At 45.9% G+C, this 13,341-nt stretch overlaps 1 protein-coding gene and 1 pseudogene across 1 annotated transcript; one reads left to right on the top strand and one right to left on the bottom strand.

Annotated features, from left to right (window-relative positions):
- The window catches only part of LOC119567669, a 139,324-nt pseudogene that overhangs the window by 23,413 nt on the left and 102,570 nt on the right, over positions 1-13,341 (top strand).
- LOC119567791 (olfactory receptor 5B21-like) lies at positions 4,516-5,827 on the bottom strand. Its single transcript, XM_037915133.2, has one exon. The coding sequence runs from the start codon at positions 5,825-5,827 to the stop codon at positions 4,859-4,861; it is 969 nt and encodes a 322-aa protein (XP_037771061.1). The 3' UTR covers positions 4,516-4,858.

Below are 13,341 nucleotides of genomic sequence, written 5' to 3'. Positions count from 1 at the left end.
GGGAAGGGGCTGCAGAGGAGGGAGGGAGACAGACACAGCCAGCTGCTGCCATGGGCACTGCCACATGGCTCCCTGTGCTCCCAGCCCCCCACCGCCCTTCCCTTTCCCCCTCCAAACCCCCATCATAGACCCCCCCAATTAATCCCTTCCCACAGTACCCCTCAACCCTCTCCCATAGCCCCCCAACCAACCCTCTGCCATAGACTCCCCCATACCCTCCTGCAGTCCCCAGCCAACACCCCCACCACAGACCCCCATATAACCCCCAACCCTCCCCACAGCTCCTGTTTAAATCCATCCAACCCCCTTTTACCCCATCCCCAAATAAACAAATCCACACACACCCCAGACCTCCCCACATATATCCACCTCATGGCACACTCCTCCAACTAAACACCCCCAGAAAACATCACCCTGACAGCACCCCCTCACCCCCACCCAGACCTCCCCCCACCGCTGCTCATCATCCCCCAGCCCCATTCCCTAATAAACACACCTCTGAAAACTATCCCTGTGCCCATCCCTCACCATCCTCAAACCACTTCCCTCCCCACACCTCCCTCTGTCTTCACCCCAGCCCCTCCTGCCACTGCTCCAGCACCCCGACTCCCCCCAGGGCCCTTTTGTGGCCCCCAACAACCAGGTCCATCTACCCTACCCATCAGCCCGAATGCCCCCAGCTCCTGGCTACACCAACCCCCCCTCCCTTCTTCAGTCGCTCCGGTCCCCTGGGGCTCACCCTGGAACCCCCCACAGGGCCCCTCACCCCTTTACCCTGGCACCAGCATCCTACCTTCACCATATGTGGGGCTGGGGACCTTTTTCCCCCTCCTTAGCCCTCCCCTTCCTGGTCCCCTTTGGGTGGCCGGAGGTCTGAGCCCCCACTCATTGGAATGAGCCGCCCAGCAAATCTGAGAGTGGGGAGAGCCAACAGGCCAGAGCAGGGAGCCAGGCCCAGCCCCACAGGACGCTGCTGTGGGGTGAGCGTGGGGCAGGCTGGCTCTCCAACCTCCCTCCCCTCCTTGCTGGGGCCTCATCTCCGCACCAGGCTGGGATAGAGACAGTGACCCCGACACCGGAGAGTGGGGCCTGACCATTTCACTGAGCTCCCCCAAAGGGTATCTTCACCAGCCCCCTAGGGCAATGGGCCTGAGGGGGGAATCACTGGCTGGAAAGCTCCAGCCTCTGCTATGCGGGAGATGTGACTAAAATGATCAGCATGGATTTTTTTCACCTTAAAATCTATGTATCTAGGAGCTCCTCTCCCCCCAGGAACAGTGGGTTAACGGGGAAGTGTGAGTCTTGCAGGGTGGAGAGGAGGTGTGTGCGCATGGGCAGGGGGGAGATTATGAGTCTGGGCCCCTCTCTCTTTCCTCAGCTGAGTAGAAAGGAGCACAGTGCAAACCACCTCCAGAGGTTTTAACAGAAAACTGAAAACAACGGAACATTTTTTTGAGAGAGAGAGAAAGAGAGAGAGAGAGAGAGAGGGAAAAAAAGGTGGGTGAGGTGTTACCTTTGATTGGTCCAACTTCTGTTGGTGGGAGAGACAAGCTTTCATGCTTACACAGAACTCTTCTTCAGTCTGGGAAATGTACTCAGTGTCACAGCTAAGTACAAGGTGGAACAGATAGTATATCATAAATAGTTCAAACACATTTCAGGGGACCATTCAAGTTGAAATGTCCCATTTAGTCGGGGATTGGTCCTGCTTTGAGCAGGGGGTTGGACTAGATGACCTCCTGAGGTCCCTTCCAACCCTGAGATTCTATGATTAACACCTGTCAGGGTTCCTTCCCCACTCTGAACTCTGGGGTACAGATGTGGGGACCCACATGCAAGACCCCCTAAACTTATTTTTACCAGCTTAGGTTAAAAACTTTCCCCAGACAAAAATTCCACCTTGTTCTTGAACGGTATGCTGCCACCACCAAGTGATTTAGACGAAGAATCAGGGAAAGGACCACTTGGAGTTCCTGTTCCCCCAAAATATCCCCCCCCAAGCCCTTACACCTCCTTTCCTGAGGAGGCTTGAGAACAATATCCTAACCAATTGGTACAAAGTGAACACAGACCCAAATCCCTGGATCTTTGGACACTGAAAAAAAATCAATCAGTTCTTAAAAGAAGAATTTTATTTTTTTTTAAAAAGGTAAAAATCCCCTCTGTAAAATCAGGTTGGAAGATAACTTTACAGGGTAACAAAAGATGAACAAAACACAGAGGAACCCCCTTGAGCCTTAGTTTCAAAGTTACAACAAAACAGGGATAAACCTCCCTCCAGCAAAGGGAAAATTCACAAGTTGAGAGACTGGTTCAGAATCGTTTGGAGGACATGGATTGAAGTCTGGTCCCTCTTAGTCCTAAGAGCAAAGGAACACAGAAACAAAGAACCAAAAAGAAAGCCTCTCCCCGCCCCGCCCCCAGATTTGAAAGTATCTTTTGTCCCCATTGGTTCCTTTGGTCAGGTGCCAACCAGGTTCCTCTTTACAGGTAAGGAGGAATTTTAGGCTACCCTTAGGGTTATGACACACACACCCCCAGTCATGAGAGGGAGAGTGGGAAATGCAGCTGTGTGTGTGTGTGGGGGGGGGGTTAGTTGGTTACAGTTTGTTGTAATAAGCCATAAATCTAGTGTCTCTCTTCAGTTAATGATTTTTAGTGTCTTGCAAAGTTATGAATTTAAGTTCCCAGACTCATCTTTTGACAGGGTTGTGCAGATTTCTTTTGAGAATGAGGACTGAGAGGTCAGATGGAGAGTGATTGCTTTGTGAAAAGTATCATTAAACAATTACAATCCACACTCGATGGGGATCACATTCTGAAAGAAATCTTTCCCGAACCCCCACTTCTGGCTTTCAAACAACCACCCATCCTTTCCAACCTCACCATCAGAAGCAAGTTCCCCACAGATCAGGACACACCAACTCAAAACCGCATCAGACCCTGCCAGAACAACAGATGCAAAAGCAGCAGACATATCTCCTCTTCTACAATGAGCAATACTTCCCCAACACACCTTTCAAGATCTATGGGTCCTATCTGTGCCTATCATGACATGTGGTGTACCTCATCCAGTGAATCAAATGCCCAGACAACAGCTATGTGGGTGAAACCAGACAATCACTATGCTCTCAGACGAACTGACACAGAAAAATGATAAAAGACAAACACTGTATCACCTTTGGCTGAACACTTTTCACCAAGAGATCACTCTATAGCAGTCCCTTGAAATATGTTAACTACTTATGTTAAACAATCTGTTCCACCTTGTATTTAGTTGACACACTGAGTACATTTCCAAGTCCTGAAGAAGAGCTCTTCTGTCTAAGCTTGAGTCTCTCACCAGCAGAAGATGGTCCAATAAAAGATACTACTCACCCGCCTTGTGTGATGGGATCCCCGGGTACAACCTGGAGCTGTGGGACCGCTGTGTCCCCTTAACTCTCCAGCCTGGGCTGTCTCTCACAATACTATGCCCATGATAAGCAGCAAACCCCTCCAGGTGCTGTGATCACTCAGCCATCAGCTTGTGGAGACCCACACCCAGTTAATTGCATGAATGTTTTCCAAGCCAGTCATGAATTATACAGAGAGAGGCACCAGTCAATCACCCCAGCCTTGCACCCTAGAAACATATCGTCTTACACTTCTCAAGACTCCCTTGGACAGTGCAAGCACATTAATTAGTTGGCCATGCCAACAAATGAAAGTAGATGTGCAACAGCCCTTGTGAAGCTGAGCTGAGATTCCCCAAGCATTTCAACCAAAAACACACTGTTTTAGGTAAACTATAAAACCGATTTATTAACTACAGAAAGATAGATTTTAAGTGATTATAAGAAGCAGGCATAGAGATCAGAGTTGGTTACATAAGAAATACAAATAAATTTGCATTCTAAATTCTACAAATGAAGCAACATTTGAATCAAACAGTTTCTCACCCTAATAGATGTTACAGGCAGCTCACAGTTCTCTATACACAGGCTGGAATCCTTTCCCAGCCTGGGACCAATCTTCCCCAGTTCAAAGTCTTTGTCTTCCAGACGATCTTCCAGGTGTTGAGATGGTGGAGGAGAGAGGCCAAGTGGTGATGTCATTGACCCTCCTTATACTTTCTCTCCAGGTGCTAGAAAGATCCTTGCTGTGAGGTGGGGGTTGGGCAGTACCCACTGTGTACCTGCCCTCTGAGGAGTTTCTGGGAGAGTGGATTCTTCTTGATGGGCCATCAACGCCTGTCTGGCCAGCGATGGGTGCCCCTTTGTTGTTACTGAAAGGCCAGCTGTGGCCATCTCCCAACCTCACTATATTTCAGTAACACATTTAGCAATTCTTCATAACATCACATACAACGATAGTACCCACAGTTCAACAGGATGCTAATGTTCAGCAGACCCAGACCTCTCAAATGATCCCTCCCAAGGCACACTTTGTACCAAACACAGCATCCCCCTATCCCAGTGGTGAATAGGGGGGTCCAGGGTGCTATTTTGAGGTACAGAGGGTCACAGCTTGTAATATTCTGGGACCAACACAACCACAACAGTGCATGACTTTTTTTTTATTTTTATTTTTTACAGTTTCCATCTGAAGGTTTTCAGATGTCAGTTGCCAAAAAGCAATTTTTTTTTTCATTTTTCAGATTTCAGTTATTTTGATGAAAAGTCAAAATCTTCTCTCCCCTCCTCCCCCTGCAAAATTCCAACCATCTGTATCACTCTTAAATTTATATATATATGTGTGTGTGTGTGTGTGCACAAGCACACACATCTCTTGTATACTGCATTTCTGTATCAGGGCCCACTAAGACCCTCCTTCTTTCACAATAGAAACCAGATTGATTGATCCCCATTTCATTCAACTAGTCTGACTTCTTTGTGAGGGCCAGACATTTCCTGACAGCTTTTCTCAGGGCCTCCTTGACCTCTCTGTTTCTCAGGCTGTAGATGAGGGGATTGGCCAGGGGAGTCAGGACTGTGTAGCAGACAGAGAACACTTTGTTCAGGGCTCTCAGGTTGCTGGATTTCGGTAGCGTGTAGACAATCATTATGGTCCCATAGAAAAGTGTTACCACGATGAGGTGAGAGAAGCAAGTGGAAAAGGCCTTTTGCCTCCCGGTGGTGGAAGGGATTCTCAGGATGGTGCTAACGATACAAACATAGGATGTCAAGGTTAATAGAAATGGGGAAACTGCATCTGGGAAGGAAAATATGTAAAGAACCAGCATAATCTGGCTGGTGTCACTGCAGGAGAGCTTTAGCATTGGGGTGAGATCACAAAAGAAATGGTCCATTACATTGGGGCCACAGAAAATTAATTGTGACATAAAACACATCACTATTGTACAAGGTAGAAATCCACTTATCCAACACCCAGCTGCTAGCTGGAGGCACAACTTGCCATTCATACAGGTTCCATAGTGCAGTGGTTTGCATATGGCTAAATATCGATCATAAGACATCACTGCCAGGAGATAACACTCTGTAGTTGCTAGAAAACAAAAGAAAAAAAACTGTGTCTTGCAGCCCCCCACAGAAATGGTTCTGTCCCCAGTCAGGAGACTGGCCAGCATCCTGGGCAGGAAGGCAGAAGTGTAGCAGGTCTCCAGGCAGGACAAGTTCCCCAGGAAGAAGTACATGGGGGTGTGAAGGTGCTGATCAGTCACAACTAGAGCAATGATGAGGAAGTTCCCTGCCATGGTCACAATATAGATCACTAGGAAAACCAGAAAGAGAGGGATCTGCAGTTCAGGGAGATCCCCAAGCCCCAGGAGGATGAATTCTGTCACATCTGTTTGATTTTCCACATCTCCTTTCTCCATGAGCTGCATCCTGTGATCGTGAAAAGTAATGAACATGGAAAGATTTGGCTGGACCATGAAATTAGATAGATTTCCATCTTTTGATTCCATAAGACTTCCCACTGCAAACTGAGAGCTGGGTTTATATTCTCTCACAACAGAGAAACTTCTTTCACTTCAGAGAGATTCCCCACAAACCCCAAAGAGCTGTCACCCAGTTAACTTGCCCCTCTTCTGCCCCATACCCCAACTTTTTTCATTAATTGATTCTTAGATTTAAGACCAAAATGGACCATTTGGGGATGGAGGCTGGCACAATTGATTAAAAAAGCTTTAAACTAGAAACTTGGGGGAGATGCTCATGTAATCTCCATGCCTGATTCTAAGATTGAGAGGGTGGAAAATCAAGTCAAAAAGGATACAGCAATAGAGAAAGGAGCCACAGAGGGTCATAGAATGGACATTAAGAGGAAAGATAGGGACACTGGAAGGATAGGTGACACTGGAAGAAGAGTAATGGTACCTGATCAGGCAAGGAATGTGGGCGAAGCCAAGCAGCAACAGATAAGATGTTTGTACACCAATGCAAGGAGCCTGGGTAACAAAATGGATTAATTAGAACTACTGGTACTGGAAGTGAAACCAGATATTATAGGGATAACAGAAACATGGTAGAATAATAATCATGACTGGAGTACAGGTATTGATGGGTATGTGCTATTCAGGAAAGACAGAAATAAAGGCAAAGGTGGTGGAGCAGCATTGTATATTAATGATGAGGTAAACTGTAAAGAAATTAGAAGTGATGGAATCGATAAGACAGAGTCTGTTTCAGCTAAAATCACTTTGGGGAAGAAAGCTTCTGGAGGTTCTCCCAGGATAATCTTGGAGTCTGCTACAGACCACCAGGATCCGATATGGATAGAGACCTCTTGTTAATGTTTGTAATGAAGCAAATACTACTGTGAATTGTGTGATTAAGGGAGACTTTGATTTCCCACATATAGATTGGGGGACAAGTGCTACAAAAAGTAATTTTCCCTCTGCTGATACTCACACGTTCTTGTCAACTGTTGGAAATGGGCCACCTTGATTGCATTGGCCTTGTTGGCATGACAACAGTAATTTTCCTTCCCTTGGTATTCACCGCTTCTTGTCAACTGTTGAGAATAGGCCACTTCCACCTTAATTGAATTGGCTTGTTAGCACTGACCCCCGACTTGGTAAGGCAACTCCTATCTTTTCATGTGCTAGAATATATATTCTGCTTACTGTATTTTTCACTCCATGCATCTGATGAAGTGGGTTTTAGCCCATGAAAGCTTATGCCCAAATAAATGTGTTAGTCTCTAAGGTGCCACAGGGACTCCTCATTGTTTTTGCTGATACAGAGTACCATGGCTACCATTCTGAAACTAATAATAGTAGGGCCCAGATTTTCCTGGATGTGATTGCTGACAGATTTCTTCACCAAATAGTTGCTGAACCAAAAAGAGGTGATGCCATTTGAGATTTGGTATGGGTGAGCAATGAGGACCTCATAGAAGAACTGGTTGTAGGGGACAACCTTGGTTCGAGTGATCATGAGCTAACTGAGTTTCAACTAAATGGAAGGATAAACAAAACTCGATCTGCAACTAGGGTGTTTCATTTCAAAAGGGCTAACTTAAAAAAATTAAGGGAATTATTTGGGAAGTGGACTGGCACGAAGAACTTCAGGATCTTAATGTGGAGGAGGCTTGGAATTACTTGGTAGAAGTTGCAGGAGCTATCTGAAGCCAGCATCCGAAGCAAGAGGAAAAAATTCATAAGGAAGGGTTGCAGACCAGCCCAGACGAGCAAGCTTCTCAAACAGGTGATTAAGAGAAAGCAGAAAGCCTGCAAGGAATGGAAGATGGGATGGTTCAGCAAGGAAAGCTACCTCATGGAGGTCAGAAAGTGTTGGGATAAACTGAACATGCCAAAAGGCAAGGGGAGTTGGACCTTGCAAAGGAAATTAAAACCAACAGTAAAAGGTTCTATAGCCATATAAATAAGAAGAAAAGAAGGAAAGAAGTGGGACCACTAAGCACTGAGGGTGGAGATAAAAGATAATCTAGGCATGGCCTAACACCTAAACAAATACTTTGCCTCAGTTTTTAATGAGGCTAATGAAGAGCTTGGGGTAGTGGCAGGGTGGCTAATGGGAACGAGGATATGGAAGTCGAAATTACCACGTCCAAGGTGGAAGCTCAACTCAAACAGTTTAATGGGACTAAATCGGGGTCCCTGGATAATCTCCATCCAAGAATATTAAAGGAATTGGCACATAAAATTGCAAGCCCAACAGCAAGCATTTAATGAATCTGTAAACTTGGGGATCATAACCTAGGATTGGAGAATTGCAAATATACTGCCTATATTTAAAAAAGGGGAAAAAAGTGAGCCAGGAAACTACAGATTTGTTAATTTGGCCTCAATTGTATGCAAGGTCTTAGAACAAATTTTGAAAGAGAAAGTACTTAAGGACATAGAGGTAAACAGTAATTGGGGTAAAATAAACGTGGTTTTACAAAAGGTAAATTGTGCCAGACCAACCTGATCTCTTTCTTTGACAAGATAACTGATTTTCTAGACAAAGGAATTGCAGTAGATTTAACCTACCTGGATTTCAGTAAAGCATTTGATACAGTTCCACATGGGAAACTATTGGTTAAATTGGAGAAGATCGGGATTAATATGAGAATTGAAAGGTGAAGAAGGAACTGGTTAAAGGGGAGACTACAATTGGTCATACTGAAAGGTGAACTCTCAGGCTGAAGGGAGGTTACTAGTGGAGTTCATCCAGGATCGGTCTTGGGACCAATCTTATTTAACATTTTTATTCCTGACCTTGGCACAAAAAGTGGGAGTGTGCTAATAAAATTTGTGGATAACACAAAGTTGGGAGGTATTGCCAATGCAGAGGAAGACCAGAATATCAAATAAGAAAATCTGGACGACCTTGAAAACTGGATACTCGAAATGGGATGAAATTTAATAGTGCACAGTGCAAGGTCATGCATTTAGGAACTAACAACAAGAATTTTTGCTATAAACTGGGGACATATCAGTTGGAAGCGACAGAGGAGGAGAAAGACCTGGATGTATTGGTTGATCACAGGATGACCATGAGCTGCTAATGTGATGCGGCCGTGAAAAAGACCAATGCAGTCCTAGGATGCATCAGGTGAGGTATTTCCAGTAGAGAGAGGGAAGCGGTAGTACCATCATACAAGGCACTGGTGAGACCTCATCAGGAATACTGTGTGCAGTTCTGGTCTCCCATGTTTAAGAAAGATGAATTCAAACTGGAACAGGTGCAGAGATGGGCTACTAGGATGATCCAAGAAATAGAAAACCTGTCTTATGAGAGGAGACTCAAAGAGCTTAGCTTGTTTAGCCTAACCAAAAGAACGCTGAGGGGAGACATGATTGCTCTCTACAAATACATTAGAGAGATAAACACCAAGGAGAGGAGTTATTTAAATTAAGTACCGATGTGGACACAAGAACAAATGGATACAAACTGGCCATCAACAAGATTATGCTTGCAATTAGATTAAGGTTTCTAACCATCACAAGAGTGAAGTTCTGGAACAGCCTTCCAAGGGGAGCAGTGGTGGCAAAAAACCTAACTGGCTTCAAGACTGAGCTTGACAAGTTGATGGGGGGAATGGTATGATGAGATTGACTACAATAGCATGTAGACGATCTGCAACTGATAGCACCAAATATCTCCAGTGGCTGGTGATGGGGCACGAGATGGGGAGGGTTCTGAGTTACTACAGAGAATTCTTTCCCAGGTATCTGCTTGGTGCGTTTAGCCCACATGCTCAGGGTCTAACTGATTGCTATATTTGGGGTTGGGAAGGAATTTTTCCTCAGGTCAGATTGGCAGAGACCCTGGGGGGTTTTTGCCTTCCTCTGCAGCATGGGGCACAGGTCACTTGCCAGTTTAAACTAGTGTAAATGGTGGATTTTCTGTCACTTGAAGTCTTTAAACTATGATTTGAGGACTTCAGTAACTCAGCCAGAGGTTTGGGGTCTATTACAGGAGTGGGTGATGAGGTTCTGTGGCCTGTGATGTGCAGGAGATCAGACTAGATGATCATGACGGGCCCTTCTGGCCTTAAAGTCTATGAGTCATTAGATCATCCAGTCTGAGCTCCTGCCTAACAATAACCACAGAATTTCCCCCGTTACCCCTGCACTGAGCTCAGTAACTTGTTTGGCTAAGACGTACCTTCCAGCAAGGCAGCCAGTCTTGATTTGAACATATCAGAGATGAGAATCCGTCATTTCCCTTGGTAGTTTGTTCCAATGGATAATCACACCCATTGCCAACAAACTGTGCCTTATTTCTCATTGAAATGTGTCTGGCTTTAGTTTCCAGCCTTTGGTTCTAGCTGGGCCTTTCCCTGTTCGATGAAAGAGCCCTTTGATAACCAGTGTTTTCTCCCCAGGAAGGTGCTGATACGCTGTGATCAAATCACCTCCATCTCATCTTTGATAAACTGAACACATCGAGCTCTACAAGTCTCTCTCTCACTGGAAGATATTTGAGAGCTGGAGAAAATCGTTCTTATGGCTCTTTTCTGCTCCCTCACCAATCTTTCAACATCCGTTTTAAAACGTGCACCCCAGCGCTGCCCATGGTATTCCAGAATCGGTGTCACCAGTGCTCTTTACAGAGGTGACATGCCCTCCCTGCTCCCCTGTTCATGCAGCCATGGATCGCATCAGCCCTTGCCCCGCAGCATCATGCTGGGAGCTGAAGATGAGTTACTTGCCCGCTGTAGTCTGAGCTCCAGCTTAACAATGTGATGGGGGCGAGGGTCAGACACATGAGCTTCCCCAGAGAAGGGCAGGAATGAGATTGCACCAGGTCAGCGCCTGCGATGAGGGAGTGACAATGACCAACAGCACAGACAGGAAAGTGACTCTGCCAATGGCTGTGCCCAAGGCACAGATGAAACCACCCCTTGGAGTAGATGCATACTCAGATTCCTCTCATTCATATCCCATTAGTGACTAGTCCAGAAACACTTGAAACTGCTTATAATGAATTGCCCGCTATTATTGATTAATGTTAAATATTAATTATTGACTGAGTGACTATCCAAGGTCATACAAAGAGGCTGCGGCTGATCAGAGAAGAGACCCCAGGTCTTCTAAGTCACAGGCTGGTGCCCTAACCGCTGTAGTACCCATCCTCTGGAAAAGAAATTAAGGTAGAGCAGTAAATGCTTGGGCAAAGTTTCCTAATCTGTAAGGAATCCAGTCTCCATTCAGTTCATTTCTAATGTACACCCTTTTTCTGTGGGGTGCTCAATACTGCCCAAGAAATGCTGAGGGCCCTCAAATCCCACAGAAATGCAGGGAGGAAATACTCAGCATGAGACATAAAGCATCTGAGGATTGGGCTGGGATGGGCATAGGTATCTGCCTCCCAGAAAAGTCTGGAGAGGCAGCTGATAAGTAGCTGAGAAACTGAAGGCTAAGGTCCCTGAGAAAACAATGATCTGTCAGGGAAAGAGAGATGGGGACAGCCAGCCAGCAAGCAAGAGGGTGAGGGGAGGACAGACAGAGGAATGTGTAAGGGCAGAGATGATAGCTGGGTCTCTGTTCTGATTCATCAGTTTTTCTAGCTGTGAACCACAAAGAAACCGACTCTGAAGTCCTTACTCTGGCAGAGCTCCCAGCGTGTGAGGACACAGTCCAAGGGGAGTGTCTCAGAGCAAGGGCTGCATATGAACAAGGACCTGAGGATTTGCCCCGAGGCTAGTGACACTTACCTTCAAACCTTCGCATGAAGCAGCGAGCTCCCCATCGCCAGTGACTGGGTCTGGTGTTAGTCAGCCTTCTCGTCCCAGTTTGTGGGCAGACACCTGCCTATGGCTGCTGGGATGGACATCTCTCGCTGCCTGGGTTGATTGTTGGCATCACACAAACCCTTAATGTCTCCTGCTCTGGATTCTTGCAGTATTTATCAGGGAAAGCAGCCAGCCCCTGGCCCTTGCCGCTGCTGTCGGGATCTCCCTTGGGACTGCTGCTGGTGATCCTCTGGGTTCCCTCCATAGGAGAATTGATGCTGTGTTACTTGTTAAAACAGTGTAACCTCACAAGAATGGCCACTCTGGGTCAGACTAATGGTCCATCTAGCCCAATCTCCTGTCTCTGGCAGTGGCCGGTGTCAGATGCTTCAGAGAGAATGAACAGAACAGAGAAATTATTGACTGATCCATCCGCTGTCATCCAGTCCCAGCTTCTGACAGTCAGAGGTTTAGGAACACCAAGAGCATGGGGTTGTGTCCCTGACCATCTTGGCTAATAGCTATGGATAGGCCTGTCCTCCATAAACTGATCTAATTCTTTTTTCAACCCAGTTATACTTTTGGCCTTCACAGCATCCGCTTGCAATGAGTTCTACAGCTTGACTGTGCGTTGTGTGAAGAACTTCCATATGTGTGTGTTAAACCTGCTGCCTGGTAATTTCATTGTTTGACCCCTGGTTCTTGTTTTATGTGAAGGGATAAATAATACTTCCTTACTCACTTCCTCCACACCAGTCATAGTTTTATAGACCTCTCTCCTATCCCCCCTTAGTGGTCTCTTTTCCAAGCTGAACAGTCCCAGTCTTTTTAATCTCTCCTCATATGGAAGCTGTTCCATGCCCCTCATCACTTTTGTTGCCCCTCTCTGCACCTTTTCCAATTCCAATATATCTTTTTTGAGAGGGGGCGACCACATCTGCACGCAGTATTCAAGGTGTGGGCATACCATGGATTTATAGAGAGGCAGTAAGATATTTACTGGCCTATTATCTACCATTTTCCTAAAGGTTCCTAACGTCGTTCACTTTTTTGACTGCCGCTGCACATGGAGCAGATATTTTCAGGGAACTACCCACAATGACTCCAAGATCTTTCTTCAGTGGTACCAGCTAATTTAGACCCCATCACTTTGTATGCATCATTGGGATTATGTTTTCCAGTGTGCATTGCTTTGCACTTATCAATATTAATTTCATCTGCCATTTTGTTGTCCAGTCACCCAGTTTTGTGAGATCTCCTTTGTTACTCATCCTCTGTCTGTCTGTCCCTCACCTTCTCGCTTCCTGTCTTTCTCTATCTTTCTCTCTCTCTCTGAGAACTCATTGTTTTTTTCAGGGACCTTGCCCTTCAGTTTCTCAACTACTTATCAGCTGCTTCTCCAGACTTTTCTGGGGGCAGATTCCTATGCACCTTCCTAGCTTTGGACTTAACTTTCTTGAGTAATTTTCTCTCATCTGCAAATGTTGCCACTTCACTATTTACCCCTTTTCCCGGATCATTTATGAATATGTTGAGCAACACTGGTCCCAGTACAGATCTTTGGGAGACGCCATAATTTACGTCTCCCCATTGTGAAATTTGACTTTTATTCCTACCCATTGTTTCCTATCTTTTTAATCAGTTACTGATCCAAGGGAGGACCTTCCCTCTTATCCCCTCTCTGCTTGCTTTGTTTGAGAGCCTTTGGTG

Source organism: Chelonia mydas, chromosome 14 (genome assembly GCF_015237465.2).
Source record: "Chelonia mydas isolate rCheMyd1 chromosome 14, rCheMyd1.pri.v2, whole genome shotgun sequence".
Classification (NCBI taxonomy): Eukaryota; Metazoa; Chordata; order Testudines; family Cheloniidae; genus Chelonia; species Chelonia mydas.
This window is presented reverse-complemented; position numbering and strand designations above follow the sequence as displayed.